Genomic DNA, 23,672 nt, shown 5'->3' on the forward strand with positions numbered 1-23,672 from the left:
TCACCTGTAAAGCTGCTTTGAAACAGTCTATATTGTGAAAAGCGCTATATAACTTGACTTCCACATTCACAGCGTGCTGTTTTATGCAATATGGTATAAATTCTGTAGAATATTTTTTAAAAGTTGTAGGCCTATATACCAAACAAGCCATCTTTTATGAAATACTTTTCACAAACAATTTTCACTGTCAATTCTGAAATGTATATCAAGGGTTATTTTAGGTATGGGTTTAGCACTGAGGAAAAACTATCGAAACGTGTGGTGAACGAGCAAAACTGCTAACCGACACGTACCTCCGTTCTGCATAAAGACATCAGGTGTAAATCTCCTCACCAAAGGTTTTATTCAGGCCAGAAGGGTTTATATGGAAAACAAAAGGCCAGTGGAGAAGAACACGTCCCCCCCTGTGCCAGCGTAATGGCGGGTGGATACAGATGTCTGGAGCACATGATTCACGCTCCAGACGAGGTATTGATTTGGTCTGGGTCCCTGCTCTGATTTATTGTGTCATTTTTGTTTATAAAGGTAGATCGAGAACACGAGTGTTTCGATTTAAGTGTGCAAAATAAAAGCAGCGTGGAGCAACGCTGCCGTCTGGCCTGTGATGAATTGCAGCATCCGGAACCCAACTTTGAAACGGGCTAGAGGATTGTCTTCATCAGACAAGGCAAGACAGGACGTCCATCACAGTACTACCGTCCAACAGAGACTCAATAACGGCACAGAGCGACAAAGCGGTGAAATGAAGGAATGCTGAAGGGGGAGTTAGAAAACCTTTGTTTTAGGCAAAGAAACAAAACTTTTGGACCCCTGTGAATGGCGGTTTAAGACGCACAGCCTTCTGACTTAAAGGAGACTATGAAATATGAAATGAACATATACATTTTCACATTTAGGTTTTATTGCATGCAACGCTGGTTTGTTTTTCAAATCCGGTCTTTTGCATCAGCATGATGCCAAGACACTCTTATATAACTGTTCATGTGGAAAGGGTTGGTTTCCAGCAAATTGAAAATTTTGCCATTATGATATCTCACCCAGAGATTTCATAATGATACACAATAAAGCATAAGCAATGGAGCGTTACTGTGTTTTTACTCATATATTCATGTACAAGCTGTGTCCAAAATCATTCAATCAATTGCTATCAAAGGGATAGTTCACCCAAAAATGACAGTTCTGTCATCATTTAGTCACGCTCATGTTGTTCCTGTATACATTTCTTTGTTCTGCTGAACACAAAGGAAGATATTTGGAAGAATGGGAGGGGAAATACTATGGTAGTCAATGGCTGCCGAGATCTGCTTGGTTACAAACATTCTTCCAAATATCTTCCTTTGTGTTCAGCAGAACAAAGAAATTCATACAGATTTGGAACAACTTGAAGGTGAGTAAAGGACAGAATTGTCATTTGTGGGATTTTTGGGTGAACTATCCCTTTAACTATATACACTTTTCTTTTTCTTTTTTTTAAAGGGGGTTTCACAGTGATACCATAGAAGAACCATTTTTGGTTCAGCAAAGAACCTTTAAGTGAATATTTCTTAAAATAACCATTTTAATAATCTTAATAACCCACTATAAAGAACCCAAGATTCCATGGGTGTTAAAGGTTCATCATGGAACTACAGATAAATAATTAAGAATCTTTATTTGTGTGTGTGGCAAACACCACACAGTTCACTACACTGGGAAAGAATGAGTGAATTTGAACACTGCACATTATGTATGACATCACATTCTGAATGATGAAAAACGACTTAAAAACAGATCTGAAACAAATCTTCAAAATTCCATCTTCAGTTCTGGCTTTGTAAAAGAGATTACATGCTGCGTTTTGCAATTCAGACTACAACAGACAAACAACTGAGCGGGTTTCAGTCAAAAGACAAAAAGATCCTTTGAACACTTGGTCAATTACAGGAATAATATTCTAGAACAGGGTTTCTGCAGGTTTTATGAGGGTACATTTAAGACGAATTAAAAAAAAAATGTAAGGAATACATTGAAGGGAACATAACACATCAATATAGTTCTCTAAATGTAAATGTCTAAGCAGCATACAATGAGTTGTATTAGTGACACTTCAAAGTTGGAAAATACAATTTCCAGCAGATCTCCATAACTTTTTAATTACTTTCACAAAAAATTGCTTAAAGTTTGTGATAAGAAATCTTGTGAAAGTGATTTTATGATTAAAACAAGATTAAATCTGCCAATGGGTTAATAAAAATCTATTTAATTCAAATTCAAGTCATTTTCATACACAATATTTGTTCTTGTTTTAAGCACAAACTCAATTTTGTTCAATTTCTCAGAAAATATTTCTTCATTTTGCATCTCATTAAATGTATTTTGATCTAAGGATGTTTTGAATTTGTAATTTTTTTTGCAGTGCTTGCAATTTAATTTGGCATTAAATTTAGGGCCCTGTGAAATCTGTTGTATTTTATAGGTTATTCTGTTTACATTTTTCTGGGCTCCGCTTTAATGGTTAGATTAAATTTTACTGACTTTCATTCATCTTCGGAACACAAATGAAGATATTTTTTATGAAATCAGAAAGATTTCTGTCTCTCCATTGACAGTCTAAAAGTTCATATAGAGATCGTAAAACTAATCCATATGAATCAAGCAGTTTATTTCATATTTTCTGAAGCATCACGATAGCTTTATATGATGTAGGAAAGTCGTGTTTGGAACGACATTATGGTGAGTAAATTATTTTGGGGTGAATTATCCCTTTAAGTGTACTGACCTACTCTTGATTTATTCATCCGAAATTTGACAAATTCCATGAAATTCTGCATTATACAGTAAAATCAATATTTATGAACGGATTCTGCAATTCTGTCCACATTTTCCCCAGCACAGAAATCATAGAGTCCTAATTTAATGCCATGATATTGAATTTAAGACTTTCTAATCCAATTTAAGATTTTTTAAGGCCTTATATTGGGGAAGGTCAAAGTAAGACTTGAGACCTGCGGAAACCCTGTCGAAAAACAAAACAACAACGAAAACAAACAGATCAGCGAACATTATGAAATAAAACAAAGGTCATGGATTGTTTTAAAGGTGCATGCAAAACTACAGGTTAAAATAAAGACGTACAAATTCAGACAGCTTTAAAAGAAAAAAGGTCATGATTGCTGAGAGCATCACTGTAAGGATCATTGCAGGAGCATATGAACATGTGATACAGAATCAAGTGTCAACTGAAGGGATCAACTAAAAGGCAAAACAATAATCTAGGAATGATGGATTGGCCACAAACAAAAAGGATTTACAGGGTGGGAAATTGTGTTTTTAACACTGTGCTGCCAAACATTTTTGACCAAATCAGTTTTCTCCCCACCCTGAAAAAACAAGATGGCAGAACCATAGTGAATAAACAGGAGTGAGTGGTGGAAGAGAGACAGAGAGAGAGAGAAAATGCAGAACTACACCAGTGTTTATTGAGCATGCTATGGATAAAAGCAGAAAATAGGAAGGAAAAAGAGAAAAATCAAAACACACAACCAAGTCAATCTTCCCGCTTTTGTTAAATGTTTTTTTTTTAATTGTGCCATATCCAAATTATGCCGATTAATACATTCCTACAGATGTTTAAAAAATACACAAGATCCTTTTGTCCCTCTAAAAAAAATTCATAGTGTGGATTGCCAATCAATATTATTTTCTCAACCCTTCTCACAAGCCTGTTCATGGGTTTTCTTCTCATCTGAAAAGCGAGGTAAACTGCTCAATCATGGAGTAAATTAAGACTATAGGCACATACACTTTGGTCCCTTCTACTGTAGTTGTCTTTCCAAATCACACAAAGAAGTGATTTCCAATCCATGCAACACTAGGAATAATGACTTCCCTTCAAATAACGTGAGGTTTGGCTGGATTGGGGAGTTCAGAGTGGGAACACTAGAGAATCACAGGTTTATTTACAGTTCTTAAATCAAAACATCACAGCCATTAAGAATTGAACAAACATAAAATGCAAAAAAAAGAAAGAAAGAGGAAAACATTTCAAAAGCTTTTGCACACTATACAGGTCGAACACAAGAGGGGGATTTTTTTTTTTTTTTCGTGTAACAAAGCTTAGTGTAATATCTCACCCTCGGAGGACCGCCTGGGTTTGAGAAAATGAAGTATGAAAAGATTTGTAAGGCACATTCTTTCCTGCTTATTACAAGAGGTTCAGCCTTTACACCACGACACCCTTCCGCCACTGAAGAGTATGTGTCAGAGCGCCGATAAGAGGGAAACCGGTAAAAAAAAATGTCTTTGAAAACAGTCACATTGTTTCCTTCTTTTAACATCTTCTTGAGGAATGAAACTCGGGAAAAGAAACTCAGAATTGTGGTCCCCAGTGTATTTGAACAGTCAACAGGTAACACAAGAAAAGAAGTTGCGAGCAAGACCTTTTGGGTTTCTTTTAGATGGTTGATTTGGAGAAGGAGACCTTCAGGTGGTGGTTATTACCCATGTTGTAATTGTGGAGGTCGATCAAGCATTGAATAGCTTCTTCGATGGTTGTCATCTGAATTAGGGCCATTTTATGATCTCTGCAGAGATAAAGCCCGGCAAAAACGGTCACGCTAGTGAAAGAAAGGCTAGAATTGTCTTTTGATGAGGAGCTAAACGGCGACATACTTACTGGAAAAACTTGAAAGCTTTCACAGTGCCACCGGAATTGGAGAACAGGACTCGGAGGTCTTCTTCACTTATGTCTTGCCTTCAAAACATGACAGAAAAAGGACTTAGCTCTGCGACGACTGACACAAAGATTGACAAGTGCCGAATAGCACTTTTACTCACGGGATGTTTGACAGATGCAGCGTGGCAGAAGGAGGGAAGATGTTCTGAAAGTTCTTGGAGCCAGGCTTTTTGAAACGATGCAGTGGTGAATTCGTGAAGTCTTTCGTGAGACCCTGGTCATCTAACCCATCTCTCGGTAACTGAACGGTCTGATGCTTCGACATCGTGACGCGAATGATCTTTGAATACATCTTCTGGCCATTTAGATGGCTCATAGCTGAGGTACAACCAAAGAGAAATAAGAAAGACTTAGAGAATTATGATGTAATGTGCAGACAAAAAAAGATTTTTTGTTAGTTAGTGAAAGAAGTCTCTCAGGACAGCATTTATTGGATCAAAAATACAGTAAAGACAGTTATTTTGTGAAATATTTAGTGCTGTCAAATCAATTAATCGTGATTATTCGCATCCAAAATAAAAGTTTGTGTTTACATAAAACATAAAAAAAATTGATTTATATATAAAATATTTATATTAATAATAATTATACACAGTACACACATATATGATGAGTAAACGCAAACCTGTATTTTGGATGTGATTAGGGATGCTCATATTGACTGTTTAACCCCCTCGAGTCGGGGGTCGCGCCGGCGCGATCAACTCGCTTTTTTTTTTTTTATCAGTGCCAAAGAGACTCAAATAACACTGTCGGTTTTTTTAATCATTGAGGCAAGTGTTATACATCATTATAATCTGTTCTTTTAAAAGTATCTTTTTTTGTGTACAGTCACAATAAAAAAAAATTGTTGTGCTTTTTGCAAAATAAAGAAAACAAACATGATGCGCGATCTGCAGCCTCTCTGATTCTCTTCAAAAAATGACCTGTAGCTTAGTGAAAACGTATCACACAAACATGAGACATATGTCTAAAGAAACGTTAAAATGTCTGGTTTTAAATAATGTAAATCGAAACAAATATTCTGTGTTTATGTAATCTGTTTGAAAAGAGAGATGTCAGTCGTTGGAGAGCCTCTTCATTATCCGGTAATGCGACCACGTCCACGGAGCGCGCGTTCTTTGAGATTCAAATACCGACGATCCATGCGTCAACACAAATATAATAGGCCTTTTTTGACTAAATTCTAAATAAACTACAAACAAATATATTTCCTTTGTCCTGTTGCTCCCTCTCAGACACATACCTGAAGCTCATTCATTATGCAGGTCATTATGCGGCCCATTATGCGTTCTTTTGTTCTCTCAGGTGTGATGCGCAGCATTATTCATTAACGTTCACGCCTCCTCGAATACTGCCTTTGTAAAGAAAAAATGTCTAACAAAATGTAAATTAATATATTGTTTTATGTGAATAAGAAGGCACAATGATTCTCACATCAGTTTGAAGCAAAAACTCTAGGCAACAACACCCATTAGTCAAAAGTCTTGTGGACACATATCTATCGTGTTTCGAGGCCTTAAAGGGGTGGTTGCATGCGATTTCACTTTTTTAACTTTAGTTAGTGTGTAATGTTGCTGCTTGAGCATAAACAGTATCTGCAAAGTTACAGCGCTGAAAGTTCAATGCAAACAGAGATATTGTTTTTTAAAGTTATGGCAGTTTATTGCCTACAAAAACGTCTGGTTTGGACTACAACAAGATTCTTCCCGGGTTGGTGACATTATAATCCCTTGCTATTAACATAAACACTGTCCCCACAAACACGCAACAAAGTAGGCGAGGCCACGTCACAGTCATTAAAAAAGAGAGAGAGCTGTTGCAGAATTACAAACTACATTTGGCCATCTAACCAATCTAAGACCATTGCGTTTTTCGGAGGGATGGGCTTCATAGAAGCAGGAAGCAAACAAGCCTTTCAAAGGACAGTGGAGACAGCGGAGTGGAATAAAGGTAAAATATAAGAAAAATACGGCATTTTTAAAAAAAAGAAGTATTAGGACATGTTATACTGCGCCCCATAAACACAACCAAGCCTAGAAAAAAAACACCGAACACCCCTTTAATTTTAAAACAATTTTTGGGGGATTTTTTTTTTCAAAATTCAGTGTATTTTCGTTTTGTCATCTTAATTTGTTAATTAAGTGAAAAATATTTAGTGTAAGCCTATTTATTTTATGCTATATTATTTTATTCTGTTTTTCTCTGTTATCAGAAACGCTACATGTGTGTGAAAAATGTAATGTAATGTGTAATCAATAATGTGAATCCAGGTTCTGTTCTGTATGCTGCGGTTTGCCCGGTAAAATAAACCAGTGAAAAAAATGTATTTCAGACACTCCACAATTGTATTTTTATTTCATGCCAATTCAGTATTATAATCTTATCAGTTAATGGTTAATATTCGGATAATGAGTGGCGGTTGTCGGTCTGGAAAATTAACTGAAATGAGCATCCCTAGATGTGATTAATCGCGATTAATCGATACGACAGCACTAAAAATATTACAATAATCCGATAAAATGTTTTCCATTTTTAAATGCAATTTATTCCAGTGATGGCAAAATTTTATTTTTAGCAGCCATTACTCCAGTCTTCAGTGTCACATGATCCTTGATAAAGTATTAATTTATTAATACTGTTCAAACTTTTGAACAGTCATATATATCAAAAACCACACCAAATGTATTAACATAATATAGATTCTTAGAAGCATTCACAAACATTTAACTTCTGGAATGTAAGTGAAAATCAGAGGTGATAATGAGGGCGGGGCCTGATTTGATCCATCAGGATTTGATTGCTTACTTATTAGTTAATATTAATGAGCCCCACCCACACTGCCTTGGGAAAAGCTGTTTAAAAGGCAGATTCGATTTTGATTCGCATTTTCTTGCACAATAAAACCAAGGACATTTATTCTGAATGAAAATAGAGTCTATTTTGATCGGACGCCATCTTTGAATGCAATTGTATTTGACTGGCATGTAAACTTATGCTGTTAAGGATGTTTCAGTATGCATCTTACCAAGCTGAGCCTGGTTCATATCAGCCATCTGTATCAGTGCGCTGTCTTTCTTATTAAAAAGAATCTTCACCCGCTGCACGTCCCCATAAACTCCTGCGAACAGAGCAGCCAGCAGCCAGAGAGGAAGCAAGAGAGGGAGGAAAAAGTGAGGAGTGAGAGTGGAAAGACAGAACGACAGACTCAAAGAACGTTCATCGAAATGGAGAAAACTAAATCACAACCTGACAGAAGACTCGGATATATACACCCTCAAATTCAAAATAAATTAAGAACTAAGATGGGACATCAAAACTGAGCCAAAGAACACATGCACTGAAACAAATTATATATTTCAAAAGACTGAAAGAAAATAAAGCAAAAGACTTTTACTCTAAAAGCCAATTAATGCTAATGGTTTAAAGTCAACATGAAATGGCATTTACAATAATGTATTTCCAAGAACATTCAACAAGAGAGAAAAAAAATATGTAGGGCTGGATTTGAATCCATTCAGAATCGATTAATAACAAAGTGGACGTTCTATGCTAGAACAACATCTGAATGCGAGTTCAGTCGATTGTAAAGGACTGCACAATCACCTGTGCCCACTTGAGGCTAAATTTAAATGTAAAGTTCATTGTTATTATGAAGGTAAAGGGATAGTTCACCCAAAAAGGAAAATTATGTCAGCATTTGGAAGTTGTTCCAAACTTGTATGAATTTCTTTCTTCTGCTGATGAACACAAAATAAGATATTTTAAAGAATGTCTGTGACCAAAAAGTTCATGGGCCCCATTGACTTCCATAGTATTTTTTTTCTCTCCATACTATGGAAGTCAATGGGGCCCATCAACTGTTTGATTACTCATATTAATCAAAATATCTTCTTTTGTGTTCAACAGTTCATACAGGTTTGGAACAACTTGAGAGGGAGTAAATGATTGGGTGAACTGTCCCTTTAAAGCTTATTAACTATAGGTCAAATTTTAGAGAAATTCCCTCAACAATGAATAAATAACTATTTGACTATTGGTCACCAATAATAATACATCCATATATCAAACCAATAACAGGTTTTGACCAATATTTTTAACCAGTATTTAACATTGAGTTTACAGATAAAGTTAGACATTAATTCTTTGCTGACTATGTGCAATATGTCCAAAATTGCATATGGGTTATCAGACATCTATAAATAATCAATGGTCAATATCTACAGAAACGTGTATTATTGCTGTCAATTGGGTCAATTTTCATTTCATGTTGACTTTAAATAAAATAACTAAAAGCACATGAATAATAATAATAATAACAGAAACCAAACAAAAAAAATGTAGAGCTAACGAGAACATACCGAAGAGGGTAAACAGACTGTGGGGCGTAACCATCTTTAGAAGGAGAGAGGAGCAAGCGGACAGAGAGAAGAGTCGAGGAAGAGCAGAGATGAACAGATCATCCATAACGGAGGGTGGTTTCCGCAGAATGGTGAAGTGGTCATGGATCATGGTTCAGGGCAGTTAATTGGGGGGTCCGAAGTTTTGTTCAAGCAAAAAAAAGCATGAACAACGAGGTGTGGTCAAGGTGTGGCAAAAAGAAGGGACCAAAAAAAAAAAAAAAAAAAAAAAAAGGATATGAAGGGGGGGGGGCAGAGGGGGAGAGAGACAGGATGGAAGAGAGGGACAAAATCAAAATGGAGAAAAGAGGGGGAAGCAAATGCAGAATATAAATAAAGGGGGGACAAAAAATATAATACAGGTCAGTACACAGGAAATGCAGGAGTTTGGTCAGAGAATGGCTGCTTTATGCATTTTTACATTATACAAGCAAATCATTATGCCAAATGTAGTTACCCAGTACCAGGGTAAGGATACATTCATACCAAAAAATAAAGAGGAGAATTTGATAATGATAACAATGATCTGATCAACGGCAGAGTTATGAAGTTTTAAAGATGCATGCAGGAGATCGAAGATCAGGAAAAGCCAAAAGCATCACAGTGTCAAGCATTTGGTTTTACCCGGTTCTTTGTGATTGCCATGCTTGTGTGGACATGAAAACCACCATTTAAAGTTATGGCGTAAACAGACAAAGTCACAATTGACCTCACAGCAATGCGTGCAGTCAAAAAAAAACTAAATTTGTTGATTTTGTCTGATGAGCAGAGGGTAATGCCACATCCATGGTTCACTAGCTTTCACAGAGTGAGAGACAGAGTTTATACAGAAAAGACAGAGAATGAGACGCTCTGTGGAACTCATAAGGTGTACAGACAGAAAGCTGTCAAACCATACAGAAACAAGCACTAAGATTCAGATAATACAATTAATGAGAGTTTGTTGTTATTATAACAAACAAGTGGGTTTAAGAAAGACATAAGTGAAACTCACAAAGAAATGCCTGGGTCATATTTCACCCTAAAATAAAATAAAAAAATGAAATTAAGCCTTTATTTAAGTTGTATGTAGGTCCAACAGTAGTATTCAGGTATAGAATGTATACTGTATAAATTAAATAAAGATTAATCTTTGTTAAAGATGTGTTTTGTTGTTTGTTTCACATTATTTAAATAGACAGCAGCAGATTTTTATAGGCTGCTGTCACTTTAAGACCCAATGAACGGATCTGATTCAATGATACACACCCGATTTTATTCTCAACCGTTTACGTTCACTTGAGACATAATCTGTGAATTACGGGTGAAATCCGTTTCACCTCTAATATATATAGTGTGTATATTAATTCATAAATTAATATTTATATTAATAGTCACATATTTAAAAATATAATATATAATTTAAAAATTGAGGCTTTTTTATTTTTGGGTTTATCTACGACCAGGGAATTTCAGTTAAGTTTTTGTATGTGCATGGCAAAATGAGGCTACAGCATCCTGCAATTACGAATTGAACAATCTTATAGCTTATAAGTGAAGGAAGTGGCACTTTCTGAGTCCAAACATATGGCATGACGAACAGAAATATAAATGTGAGGGAGAGGCTGAGATGTAATAGTACACTGACCTCTTCGTTTAGGTTGCTAACGAGCAGCACTCCGCCGGACCCGGTGTGCCCGGAAAGAGCGACTCTTCCAGCTGCAGCGGCAGCAGCCGCGGCCGCACTCAACGGGCTCAGAGCACCTGGAATCACACATAAACAGGCATTCTAGTCCAGAAGTGATATTACACACACAAACTGCGAAACTTAGCCATCATCCCATGTCTGTTTTAGCTGTGACAGCCAATAAAGGATGAATTACACAAAGGTAAAACATATTAGTTCTTTATCCTGATGTGAGAGGGACCAGATTAAGACCATGTGGGGTTTTAAAGTCTAATCATTTTAAGCCTAATATCAATAAAATACCTGCTTGATTACGTGGCAGGGGAAATGTCAAATTGCATTTTAAATTAAGAGGCCTTATGAGCAGATCTTTGAGAAAAGGTCACTCAAGCACTCAGAGACACAGGCCTACATGACATTTTACAGTACTTAAGAGCACATTCCAATTATATTCAGTCTTTCATAAACACAGCTTTCTATTTTCATTTTCACACTATTCAGGCAGAGTTAAATCAATGACGCTGATTGAAATACTGTTCTTATTCAGTGGCGTTCAAAATCAATCACGTCTTTGATGGACGATGGTTTTGGTGACAAACAATGTTTAGAACTGAACAGACAACCAATGATCATTTTGTCTACTTGAGCACTCAACAGTAGCCTGACAAGCCAGACCCACATCAAGATGTTGGGTCTGGGAACACACCATTGGCAGGGCTCAATCCGAGGAGTTGTCTTTCAAATTCCCTCTGCACACAATAGGATAGCACTACAACCAACCAGAGCAACGAAGAAGGTGAAGCGGGCTAGTTCTTTGTTCTTTTCTCAAAGAAAGCTTAACTCCAAGTCTTCCAGAGTCGCAGCCAAAGCCGATTCGAAAGACCGCTGTTCGCTAGCATCTTTGTTTACAAGTAGCACGCGGAACCGCCGCAACTCTGCCGTCATTCGGTTAAGCCCGCCCACCGACTCTATACACGATGTGATTGGCCTGACTAGAGTTTCGTTTTTCCAGCTCACAAGCCAACGGAGAGTTGCTAGATGACCCTGGCTGCAAATTACATTTGCTTCCACTAGGGTGCGTCTAGATCTCTAGGCTAACTCAACAGATAAATAGACAAACATCTTTGGGAGCTTGCTGTTTTTAAGCATCTCGTGCCAGGAGAAAAGACACCTTGAGCGAACACCCCAGTGTGTTTAGCATATCTCTGGACTGAAAGTCACTGCTAAGAGTGTTCATGCGAATTTTATAATAGTTTTTTTTTTTTAATTTTATGACAATCGGCTGTATTAACCAGTCCTTCCAGAAAAATGCGGCTTTTTTTGTGATTGTTGCGGGCAAATATCCTTGATTATGCGGCACGTTTTCTTAAAGGTCCCGTTCTTCGTGTTTTTTTGAAGCTTTGATTGTGTTTACAGTGTGCAATATAACATGTGTTCATGTTTCGCGTGTAAAAAAACACAGTATTTTTCACACAATGTACTTATCTGTGTACCGCTGTTTCCACTGTCCTAAAAACGGCTGGTGATTTCCTCGTTCTATGAAGTCCCTCCTTCAGAAATACGTAACGAGTTCTGATTGTGCCAGCGGTTCCTGTGCTGTGATTCGACCACAGTTGGCTCTGGCGCACGTGAAAGCGGTTCCTGTGTTGTAATTTGACAGCAGTTTAGTGCACGTTGGAAAGGTCACGCCTCTTAACGGAGAGATGTATGCGTTCAATAATCTCTACAGCGTCCCTGGGAAAGCCAAACAAAGGTGATTTGACTCCTGGATGAAAATAACAGCGTCTCGATGACATGGCGATAAACACACTCAACGCAGCACTTCCTTTTCTCCACGCGACGTCCTCTTCTTCTCCACGTGGGACAGCAACAAGACCGCGCCCCCTTTTTCGCGTTTCTTTGTGGGCGGAGGTTAGTCTGTTCTACTGCTCTACTGACGTAATTAAAGAAGGAAGTACCAGGATGTAGTCCAAGCCAGCCGTTCGCTGTAGGCTTTGAAAGGGAACTTCTGTTAAATAAAATATCTCGCTTGGCTTTGAACTTTGAGCTTTATAATTTTACAGGTATTATTTATGCTCTAACAGCAACATTACACACTAACTAAAGTTTGAACAATGGAATCGTGAAGAAGGGGACCTTTAAAAAATGCGATGGAAAATGCGGGATATTTATGCAATTTTACGCAATGAAATTGCGGGAACTTGCAAAAAATGTGGTTTGATGAAAAAGAGAAAAAAAGCACTACATCAAGGAAAGTGCTGGGAATATTTAAGTTCTCATCTTGTTTTATTGAAGACCTTAATAAACACATGGCTCAAATTTACAAAATATTGAGTCAAACAAGTTCTGTAGCTTTACAAAAGGAATATGCTGCAACTTCTGAAAAAATGAATACATAACTTCCTGTTTTACAGATGTCGCTATACAAAACAGACATTTGAGTGCTTCCAATGCACAAAGTGCAATCTCTTAAAGGGTTAGTTCACCCAAAAACAAAAATTCTTGTCATTAATGACTTCCCCTCATCTTCAGAACACAAATGAAGATATTTTAGTTGAAATCCGATGGCTCAGAAAGGCCTCCATTGGCACAATGCACTGTGCACGCTAAAGACCCATAAAAGGTACTAAAGACGTCGTTACGAAGTCCATCTCACTACAGTGGTTCTACAATAACTTTATGAAGCAACGAGAATAGTTTTTGTTCGCAAAAAAAAACTAAATAACGACTTATATAGTGATGACCGATTTCAAAACAAGGCATCATGAAGCTTCGAAGCGTTATGAATCAGTGAGTCGATTCATGATTCGGATTGCGTGTCAAACTGCTGAAATACGTGACTTTGGCGATCCAAACCGCTGAATCGACTCGCTGATTCATAACGCTTCGAAGCTTCATGATGCTGTGTTTTGAAATCGGTCAACACACCGGGAAACTGCTTTGCGCGGTCTTTTGCTGTTATTTTTGTTGGCAAATGGGAATTTGCGTGCTTCATCATGGTTTCACCGATATCTATGGTTTCACCACAGGGGTTTGCAGCTTTTCGATGACGTTCGCGTCGGGTAATTACGTCACTTCTAAACGTTCCCATGGCAATAGGGGGAAATGGCGGCTCTTGTGTGAAGTAAACAAACATTTTTCAACTTTCTGCTAATATATATGACTTTTTTGCTAAAAAAACTTATTATGAAATCATGCTAGCCCTGCATATTTTGAATTGATATTGGCGAAAGTGCGGCGTATTTGACTTTGGCTGATTATGCATTAAATCATGCGATCGCATAATCGCGTTTTTCTGGAGGGACTGATTAACAGTTCTCGAATGTCTATATTCTTCATATCATTGTGCAAAAGGTATTTGTGAATGAAGACAATAAACTGGATGACAAAAAAATAGAGTAAAAAAAAAAAAAAGTCAAGTACCTGGGATCTTACCAAGCAGGGAACTGGAGTCTTTACCCAGGGCAGCAGTTATAGAGGGATCCAGAGAGGGCTGCCCATCTCCAGCAGGAAGCTCCGGTCTGGTGTAGTCCCTGCTCTTATCGTTATTGTATTTCACATTCAGGTTGACGAGTTTTGAGTAGTCTATCCGAAGAGTACAGCAGGAATTGTATATGTTCTGACCATCTAGAGCCTAGAAGAAAACAGAAAAAGATAGAAAAAAGAGCAAGGTGGAGAGACAGAGAGAAAGAATGTGTCGTCTTCGTGGAGCACTAAAATCGTGCTTGTCACATGAACTTCCGCTGAGAGCAAACCCACCACTTTAGCTTGCTGCGCATTGCTTGGATCGTTGAACTGCAACAGGGCCTGAAACTGATTGTTCTTGGTGAATGTGATGATTTTCATGACGGTACCAAACTTTGAGAAAATCTATTGACAGAGAAAGCAGAGCATTGAGGGGAGCTATCAACAGAGGGGAAAAGACATTACAAAAAAAAAAACAGCATTAACACACAGCATTCAACAGGACATCAACTTATCACCAATATAAACATTGAATAAGAGGCTTATCCAAACTGTGGCGTCCCCCACCTGCTGCAGCACATCCAGGGTGACGGGGTAAAACATATTATCAATGATTATTCTCAGTACTGGACTGGAAGGCGCACCGCCACCGTTGCTAGAGTTGGACCCTGATGTGAGAGTACCACCTGACTGGAGATCAGACACAAGCACGATTTAAACACACAAAACACTTCTCATAAAACGTTCTCATTGCAACTTATTCAGGCCAAGAAGTGGCCATTGAGACATTACATGTAAAGTGACCATCAACAGATTTGCCAAATAGGGCTGTTATTATTTTAATAATATACCACAACAATAGACAAACAGTCAAAAGTTCGGGGTCAGGATTTTTTGGTGAGAAACTAACTTTTATTCAGCAAAGATGCATTCAATTGATCAAAAGTGACAGTAAAGACATTGGGTCTCGTTCACTAATAATTGCGTGGATTCTTTCATATTTGTACGCACAGAACTTCTCACGAAAAATCTCCGGCTGATTCACAAAACGTTCGTACGCACATAAATTTTTGTTACTGAATTTGGAGTGTTCTAAATGAGCAACCGCGTGCACAAGGTTAGTCATTTGCATAAAACACACCCAAACCATCTCCATTTAAGGGCTTTCCGCACACGCTTTCATCACACTCATCAAACTTGCCGCTGTTCACAGACGCGCTCTCGCCCCGGATCCTCGAGCAATGCTAAGTGTGCCATTTCCACCAATTCTCACAATAAACAGCTTTTATAAAGACCCAGATTACAGAGCTCTCATTAGCCAGCTGTACATGCGTATATCTGCGTAATTCAGAGAAACCTCGCAGCTCGACTCGCTCCTACAGGTCTACATCCCCCACCAGAAGCCTTCGCTCGGCAAAGGAGCGACGGCTCGTGGTACCACCAACAGAGAGGCATGAAATCACTCTCCAGAACATTTTCATTCACCGTTCCTTGCTACCCACCAACATCCGGAATGCAGAATCACTGACAACATTCAAAAGATGGCTGGAAACTCATCTCTTCCGTGAGCACTTAACCTCAACTTAAAAAAAAAAAAATCCTCAATTCCTTCCCTATTCTAGCTTATGCTACTCTAAGTAATGTCCAAAACGTGGCATCTCATGCACTTTTTGTGATTTTTCACAAAAAAAAGTTCCCGTGCTAACTGAAAAGACCGATTATCAACGCAACATGGCTGAAGCCCGGTTTATTAGTGGCGCGCGAATCAACGTAGTATACCCTGCGCGCGTTCACCAGCGCGCTCCAAAAGGGTGATGAGATTTGCGCGAGCCGTTCCTATCATGCTATAGTAAAAAATAAAAAATTTTGTTAAGTAAAGTTAGTTTGACTTCTTGAAGTAGAAAGTAAGCAACAGTCTCACGCAGACACAGCATCCAATGCAGGTTTCTTGGAAAGAACTGAGAGGTTTCACAACCTTTACAAGCGATGGCTGAGGGAAATTCGTCTATATGAATTAAACTAGCAGGGTTTTTCCTGGGTCAAAAATGGTCTTCGGTGGTGGTTGACACACACACACCCTACCCACGTTATCTGCGAGCGCAATACTGACAATACATTTAAAAAATGCTAGTAATTTTGATCATCTTATTTTGATATCTCCATATTATGCATGATCTCTTACATCAATGTTTGTTTCTTTTGTTCCTAATTTTCTTACACTATTTACAGATAATTGTTTTGGTATATAATCATATCAATAGCCTATTAAAAAGTAGCATTAAAAATTAACAAATAGCCTAATTTTCTGCCATATGCAATTTAATAAAAATGATCAGCTAGCTAATAACAACTTTGTTCTGGTTTCACCTCACTCCAGTCTAAATGATTGTAGGTTATTTATTTTACTACACATTGTCAACAGAAATAAGCTGAAATACTGTTGATAATTAAAAATAATTCTTACTACCCACTCTTGCTAAATTGGGTAAGCACACTTGTGTTCTCATTTCAGATGCGTTCTGAGTAAATTAATAAACTGATTCGTTAGTTCAGTGTCGGACAGATCAGTTGTTCTAACCAGTCGTTAAAATGATTCAGTTCAAAGGAGTCATTGGTTCGCATATCGGACATTAGCAGACGTGCTGTGTGTCAAAACACTTCATAACTGAATATAATTTGTTTCCCGTTTATTGAAAGTATGCTTTATGTCAGCTGGTCAGAGAAGAATCAACGTTTTTTGAGCGCAATTCACACCCAGCGGTAATTCTAGGAAAAAATTGCCCGAATGTGCCACGTGCAACAAGGTTTCGGTCTTCCGACCTTTTGATTAGCTAACAGCTAACACAGTGATTATTTTGAAGACCCAGAGTGTTTGGCGGGGGAGGAGCTCTGATCGTTCTCTCTGTCGCTCAGTCACAAGCGCAGCATATATTCTACATCCCTCATAAATCACAATAACTCATCAAATTAGGCTTTGGCGGGACAAAAATTTGTTTTGGCAGCTGCCAAAAAAAATTCAATGCAGGAAAAACCCTGACTAGGACTGAATTCTATTAATGCATCTCTGAAGGGAAATGACTACTGTACCAAAACTACACCCTTGAATAATTAGCTTTTATATTGCCACTAATGCCAAAGCAAACTTTAGAAAATTATCTGGAAATATTTATTTTGTATTTTGCATATATATTGAATAATTCATTTAAGATTTATCACATTTCACAATGAATATAATTCCAAAGCAACATATTTAAATTATATTCAGAACTTTAATGCTGTCAAAATGAATCTGAAAAATAATCTGTCAACCAATTTTACAATCAATGCACTGTATTTATCTGTTTTTATGAAACAAATGTTACTAGTGAATAAAAACACATTTACTATGCCACGACCCACAGATACGTGGTCCAGCAGAACGATGGAGCTGTATATAAATGTAAAGGTTTTGAAGTTTATTGATTGTTATGACTGGAATTATGACTGGTTGTTGTCTATTTTAAAGACAGTTTATTACAGTTTCGTTTATCAAGCTGTTAATACTATGTTATTTCATTGTGAAATGTGTTATGCACTTCTTGTGCACTGGCATTGAAAAAGCAAAAACAAGTGCCAAAATCGCAAATAAAATCTCTATTGCAATATTCATACATTTATTTTTATTTTTTACATCGCAATATGAATATTCTGTCCATATTGCACAGCCCTAAATGTAAGCTATAACGCAGCGTTTCTTATTCTTTTACTGTATATGATCGAATGTATTTAAGATGAAATTAAATTGTATTATTTAATAATATCATTATACAATTTTATATATGGATTATAAAATACAATTAATGCAATATACTTCAATGTAATTATAGTCATGTTAGGATGAAATATAACTTCTTAACATGATTATAAAGCCATACAGAGAAAGTTCTTTTTGCGTAAATGTGGTTTCAGTTGTTCCTGAATTTTTTCGTAAATGTAGAAAAAAAATTATGAAATCTTTGACGAATTGTGACTTGTTCTTAAAATCGTTCGTACGCATGCTTAGTGAATGAGACCCATTCTTTTTTTTTGTTTTTTGTATTATCTATTAAAAGAATCCTGAAAAAATGTATCATGGTTTACACAAAAATATTAAGCACTACATCCGTTCTCAATATTGATAATAATGTGTCTTGAACAGCAAATCAGTATATTAGAATGATTTCTGAAGGATCATGTGACAATGAAGACTGGCGTAATGATGCTGAAAATTCAGTTTGCCATTACAGGAATAAATTATATATTAAAATATATTCAAATGGAAGAATTATTTTGAATTGTAATAATATTTCACAATCATTACTATATGTAAAGTATTTTTTGATCAAATAAATGCAGCCTTGGTGAGCAAGAAGAAAAAAAAAATCTTACAGTTTTGAATAGTAGTGTAAATTCAAACAGTGGTGCAGCAGTCTCCATTCACACCATAAATAGCAGAAAATGTCTGTTGACTGTTGTTTGAAGTATTTAGACTTAATGGAGAAGTTAGGTCATTCGTTACCTGGTTTGAATTGTCTGTCTTGAGTTCTTTGTGATTAGAATACTGTATGTAGACGGGCATGCTACGGACGTGAGGCGTCACAGCCGAGTAATAATTGACCATTGTCATGGCAGCTTCTTCCGTGCTGAGCTCCAGAAATGCCTAAAGACAAAGAGGATTTCAGCGAAGAGGTAAGACGAAATAGCAAATCTCTCTTAAGAACCAACTCTGACAAAAGTGAAATTGAAAACATTTCAGCTGGCCACACACCTGGTTTTTGCCTTTCAGCGTGAGGATATTGGTGACCTTTCCGAAAGGAAGTCCCAGGGCAATGATCTCTGTGTCCGAGACATCGTTGGGTAACTTTCTGATGTGTAGAACTCGGGACGGTGGAGCATCGCCGACTCTGTCTTCCACTCTAAGTTTTTTGCTGTCACTGCCATTGGATGTCGTATCTGCCAAAGGAGGCCAGAAAGTGGACATTATACGGGGAATACATTTCACACGTTTCTAATCAAAATTCTTCATAGAAGGAACCCGAGAAACAAAGAATCCCTTAATCGTGTAAAGTTTTTCCTCTACTGAATAGGATACTGAAAACTATTGTTGGAGAAGCTGTAATAAGATGCAGAGCGCACATAATCGCAATTCCGGTCACATGCTTTTAAGCGTGGGTGCCCACCTACAAGAGATCGGAAGGTTATTCCCAGATAGGATCTTCTCAGATCAGATATCACGCTGAAACATCTGTTATAATTTGATCGTTTTAATGCGGTTCACGGTCGAGAAAACGGCATATGTTTGGGATGAGGGAAGTCAGGGACACTTACCGCTGATACTGCTAAGGCCAGAACTGGGGCTGTTATACATGCCGCCGGACAGCAGCTCATCTGATCCTCTCTGCGGAGACACACAAAAGAGAAAGATAAAATCCCGCCCTCCAATAAAGACATTCTCCCTTCACAATCCCCTCAACCAAACAATGAAATACAGCTCTCTGCGGACAGCTTAAGGAATCACGGCACATAAAACACACGTCCAGGCGCTCCTGCCTTTCCGCCTTATTTTTCTAGATTGTTGCTTTAATCTTGTTGAGTCTAAGATGTCAGACACTGTCATCTCATCCTGAGCTGCCCACGTTCCCAAAGGGCCCCGGCGCGATCAGGCCGCCGCTTGAAGTGCAGCTAAAAGTGAAGGATGGGATGGCAGGCAAATAACGAACCGGCGCAAACCAAACTTCCTAATAGGATCATCTCAGGTTCGTGCCTCCCAAAAATTCCACCGAATTGTTCTTTATGGACGCGGCTTTTACGGCGCCAATAAACTCGCCGCCGCGCCTGCCTTCTGGGCATTGACACTACAAACAATCAAGGGAATGGTGAAGTTTCACATCGAAACGACAGAAAGCAGAAGAATGCATTAAGAGATGGCCAGGTCTTAACAGACAAGCCTCAGCATCAAAACTGATTAGAAAGGAAGGAGAGAAAGAAAAAAAAACATAACTTTAAAGCAATAAGATCAAATGCTTCTTTTTCCACCTGCTTTCCCAGAAAGACTGGTTAACATTGTTTTCCGGGGAGGAAAATTCTGTTGTTGGCAAACAAACCGAGTTAAAAGGCCTGTGTTCAGAAGGCATCTCTGAGAAAGAACAAGTTCTTCTCTAACTATCTTGGACATAAACTGCCCCCATTCAATTACTACCAGCCTAATTGTATGAAAAGCGGAGATGGAGACCTGTAACAGGCCTGTATCTAATATATAAGGGACAATTCTACATTTCCGCACAACGCTTTTCTTTCCGCGACAAAGAATCAGCCACATAATATCCAATAATGCACTTAAATGGCTTGGCAATTCTTTGTCCATTCAAAAACAAATTATGTTTGCATCACCCTAGGCTTCTTTGTCTTTTTTCTTGTGGGTTTGACGCCACACAATACGCAAATAAGTAAAAAAAAAAAAAAAAAAGACAAATTATGCCCCTGACAGCAATACTAAAAAAGCATATATTATATTTTTGAATGAGGTGAGAGTGAAATTGGCAAAGACATATTCTACCCTATAGCTTACAAATCAGCCAGGACAGCAACAATTAAAGACAAAACTGCATATAGAATCATAATAACACTAACAAATAAGTCCCCAGCCGACATCGTCCCATTTCAGACGTAATTATTATTAATCTACCCCCCAAAAATGTTTGCGAGGGAATGGATAATATAGTAAATGTGAGAACAGGATGGTGGAAGACTAAAGTTTATGGACTTGCAATGTATTGATTGTATCCTATTCTATCCTGGCTGTTTATTGGAGACTATGCTAAGTTTGCCATAATTAGCAGAATAAGAAAGATTGAGTGAGGTATCACTTGTTATCTCCGAGTAAGTCTTACTAATAAAATTACAACTAATTTTTCAGATATTGCCGTCCAAACAAAGGAAAGTTTAGCAAATATGGAAATGGCATGAAATGGATGTAGTGTGGGCACTCAAAATGTACTTTAATTCATCATCAACATGATGATTTACAAGCATTTACAAATGTAATGACTGGGTTTAATCAGGCAGCTTTAAAGTGACCAATTTAATACTATTACATAATATTTAATAAAAATAATCATCAATATTATATTGTTAAAATATAATATTAAAGGGATAGTTGTCTCAAATCTGTATGATTGACTTTCTTCTGTTGAACACAAAAGATGATATTTTGAAGAATGTTGGAAACCTGACAGTTGAACCAGTCAATAGCCAACATCATTCTTCAAAAAGAAAGAAATTCATACATGAGGGTGAGTAAACAATGACAGAATTTCCATTTTTAGGTGAGATACCCCTTTAAGGGTGGTTGGATTCCATACAACATGAATGGAAGAGGAGAAAAATGTTAAATATTTGTACATTTTATTGTTGTACAACACCTTGTTCAACGTGAATATACGACTTCTACAGGTGCATCCGCAATTAAGCTTAAAAGCAAATCTGACACTGTTAAAAGTCTATACATATTGTATATTTTATAAACACGACATCCCTATTATGAAATGTTTTATTAATAAAAATGCCCTACTTTGCTATGCAACAGTGGTAGAGGAAACTCCAGCACTGCTCTGGTATCCATGGGGTCAAATGTCTGTTGTGGTTTCCACTTGTTCTCACCAGTGCAACAGACAGACATCTATTAAAAACTAAATTCCACAACATTATGCTCATATTCATAGTAATGTTGTACTGTTTCCTTTGCCAGGTTGTATCTCTATATGTATTCATCCATCCATCCATCAGCCAGACTACATAACTGAACAAAGGAAACTGAAAACAGTGTTTACCTTTACACCAACTGCGACATCACCAATGCTGTTGAAAACAGAAAGTGAGATTTGATCAGACAGATACTTAACACCAGGAATATACATGCTGGGCTGAAAAAGAGAGGGAGGGATTGAAATCCTTTAATCTGAATCTTTTCAAATCCCCTCCATTATTCAATGACAACAAATTAAGATGATGAACATTTCACCATTTCATCACTGTGTCCTGCTCTCCAACAGGCCATGAATGCACCTAAAATGTTCAAAAATAATGTCTAGGTAGGCAGCTCAACTAGGTTTCAGGATAAGGTTAAAAATGTGTTTAGATGTCTAGCTAAATAGATTTTGAGAGTAAAATACTCAAAAATGCTGTCTAGGTAAGCAGGTCACTAGGTTATGAGACTGGTAACTAGGTAGGCAGATCAAGTTTTCGCACCATGATGTCCAAAATGTAGTCTAGTTAGGCAGGTTACTAGGTTAAGGGACAGTAATGTCCAGAATGCAGTCTAGGTAACAACCAGCTCACTAGAGAGTACAGACTAGTTGGTTGAACATAACTAGTCTATAGTATCAATATTTCTACGTTTTTCTGCTTTAAGTTTTATAACCACTAAGAGGATGATTGATTATATTAGTTTTATACAATATATAACTTACATATTTATTTTCAGGTATAAAAGCTAACGTGAGGCTAACAAACGAAACATAATTACAACCTAAATAAACCCATAATGAGATCCACTGGGAAATTAAATCCCATTCTAGTACATTAATATATTAATTACAAATCAAATTAGTAAAAAAAAACTGAAAAATTGAACTCCTGTTTAATTTTGTGTGGACAACATGAGCAAACAAACAGCTAGTGAAGCTAACCTGCTAACGCATGCTTGCTGTTTTGACCCATTTTTGTTGTTTACTAATTTAAGATCTGTGCGGATTATATCTATTGACAAGTATAAAACAGTAACATAACAGCCGTTTCAGTGAGCTTATAAATCTACTATTGGTTAAGTGTTTAAGTACTGCGTTAGCGTGTTAGCAGCGTTAGCATTTCAATAAGTGTGAATACACTCTTCTAATTCACATTTAAATGATTATATTATCTACATATAAATGAAGAGCGTTTTAATGCTCACCCGTCCATTTCTGGTGATCTGTGTAAAAATAAACCCGCTGAAGAGTGAGTGTGTTTGTTATTCCTCCTCACTGGCTTTAGCTCAGACACACAAAACACACACACACACCAGTGACAAAATGGAGGCGGAAACTGAGACATGAGGATACACACACACCTACTGTAAACACACAATATGAGACACACACACCTACTGTAAACTCAAAGACTATTTATTGTAAGCCTGTATATCCTATATAAAATAATGCAGGTAAATTTAAGCACACACACTACTGTAAATACTGTATAATCTTCTATTGTAAACCAGTATCCTAATACATAACAAATAACGGTAAAAAAGGTCTGATAAATAAAATTCTGAGAAACATCATGAGACGAGTCATGAGACCTATTAGCAAAGGTATCAATTTACTTTCCATTCATTTTATTGCTGTCTAGGAGATCTTGTCTTGGTGAATAC

The 23,672-nt window shown here is 37.3% G+C and overlaps 1 protein-coding gene across 4 annotated transcripts; it reads right to left on the minus strand.

The window, feature by feature from the left end:
- Positions 1-1,472: 1,472 nt before the first annotated feature.
- On the minus strand, positions 1,473-23,370 carry ptbp2a (polypyrimidine tract binding protein 2a). 4 transcript variants are annotated; one of them, XM_079805619.1, is made up of 14 exons: positions 23,214-23,370; positions 22,093-22,120; positions 19,592-19,661; positions 19,032-19,216; positions 18,783-18,923; positions 14,813-14,935; positions 14,540-14,650; positions 14,216-14,414; positions 10,742-10,857; positions 9,076-9,109; positions 7,743-7,835; positions 4,816-5,032; positions 4,655-4,732; positions 1,473-4,562 (listed from the first exon to the last, which is right to left on the minus strand). In XM_079805619.1, the coding sequence occupies exons 1-14, from the start codon at positions 23,351-23,353 to the stop codon at positions 4,433-4,435; spliced, it is 1,665 nt and encodes a 554-aa protein (XP_079661745.1). In that variant the 5' UTR covers positions 23,354-23,370; the 3' UTR covers positions 1,473-4,432. The 4 variants fall into 4 exon arrangements, with proteins under 4 accessions (XP_079661745.1, XP_079661742.1, XP_079661744.1 ...); XM_079805616.1 differs by having other exon boundaries at positions 14,204-14,414; positions 21,834-22,120; positions 23,214-23,339; XM_079805618.1 differs by having other exon boundaries at positions 14,204-14,414; positions 23,214-23,336.
- Between the last annotated feature and the right edge of the window lie 302 nt (positions 23,371-23,672).

Source organism: Gobio gobio (genome assembly GCF_949357685.1).
Source record: "Gobio gobio genome assembly, chromosome: 23".
NCBI lineage: Eukaryota > Metazoa > Chordata > Actinopteri > Cypriniformes > Gobionidae > Gobio > Gobio gobio.

What these genes read in the sequence shown, in the direction of transcription:
- ptbp2a (XM_079805619.1), bottom strand. Translation starts at nt 23,353, where the DNA reads ATGTCTCAGTTTCCGCCTCCATTTTGTCACTGGTGTGTGTGTGTGTTT. An exon ending in AGACAGACAATTCAAACCAG is followed by an intron (nt 14,936 to 18,782) that starts GTAACGAATGAC and finishes TCTGATCTCCAG; the next exon opens with TCAGGTGGTACTCTCACATC. An exon ending in CAGTCTGTTTACCCTCTTCG is followed by an intron (nt 7,836 to 9,075) that starts GTATGTTCTCGT and finishes CTCTGTTCGCAG; the next exon opens with GAGTTTATGGGGACGTGCAG.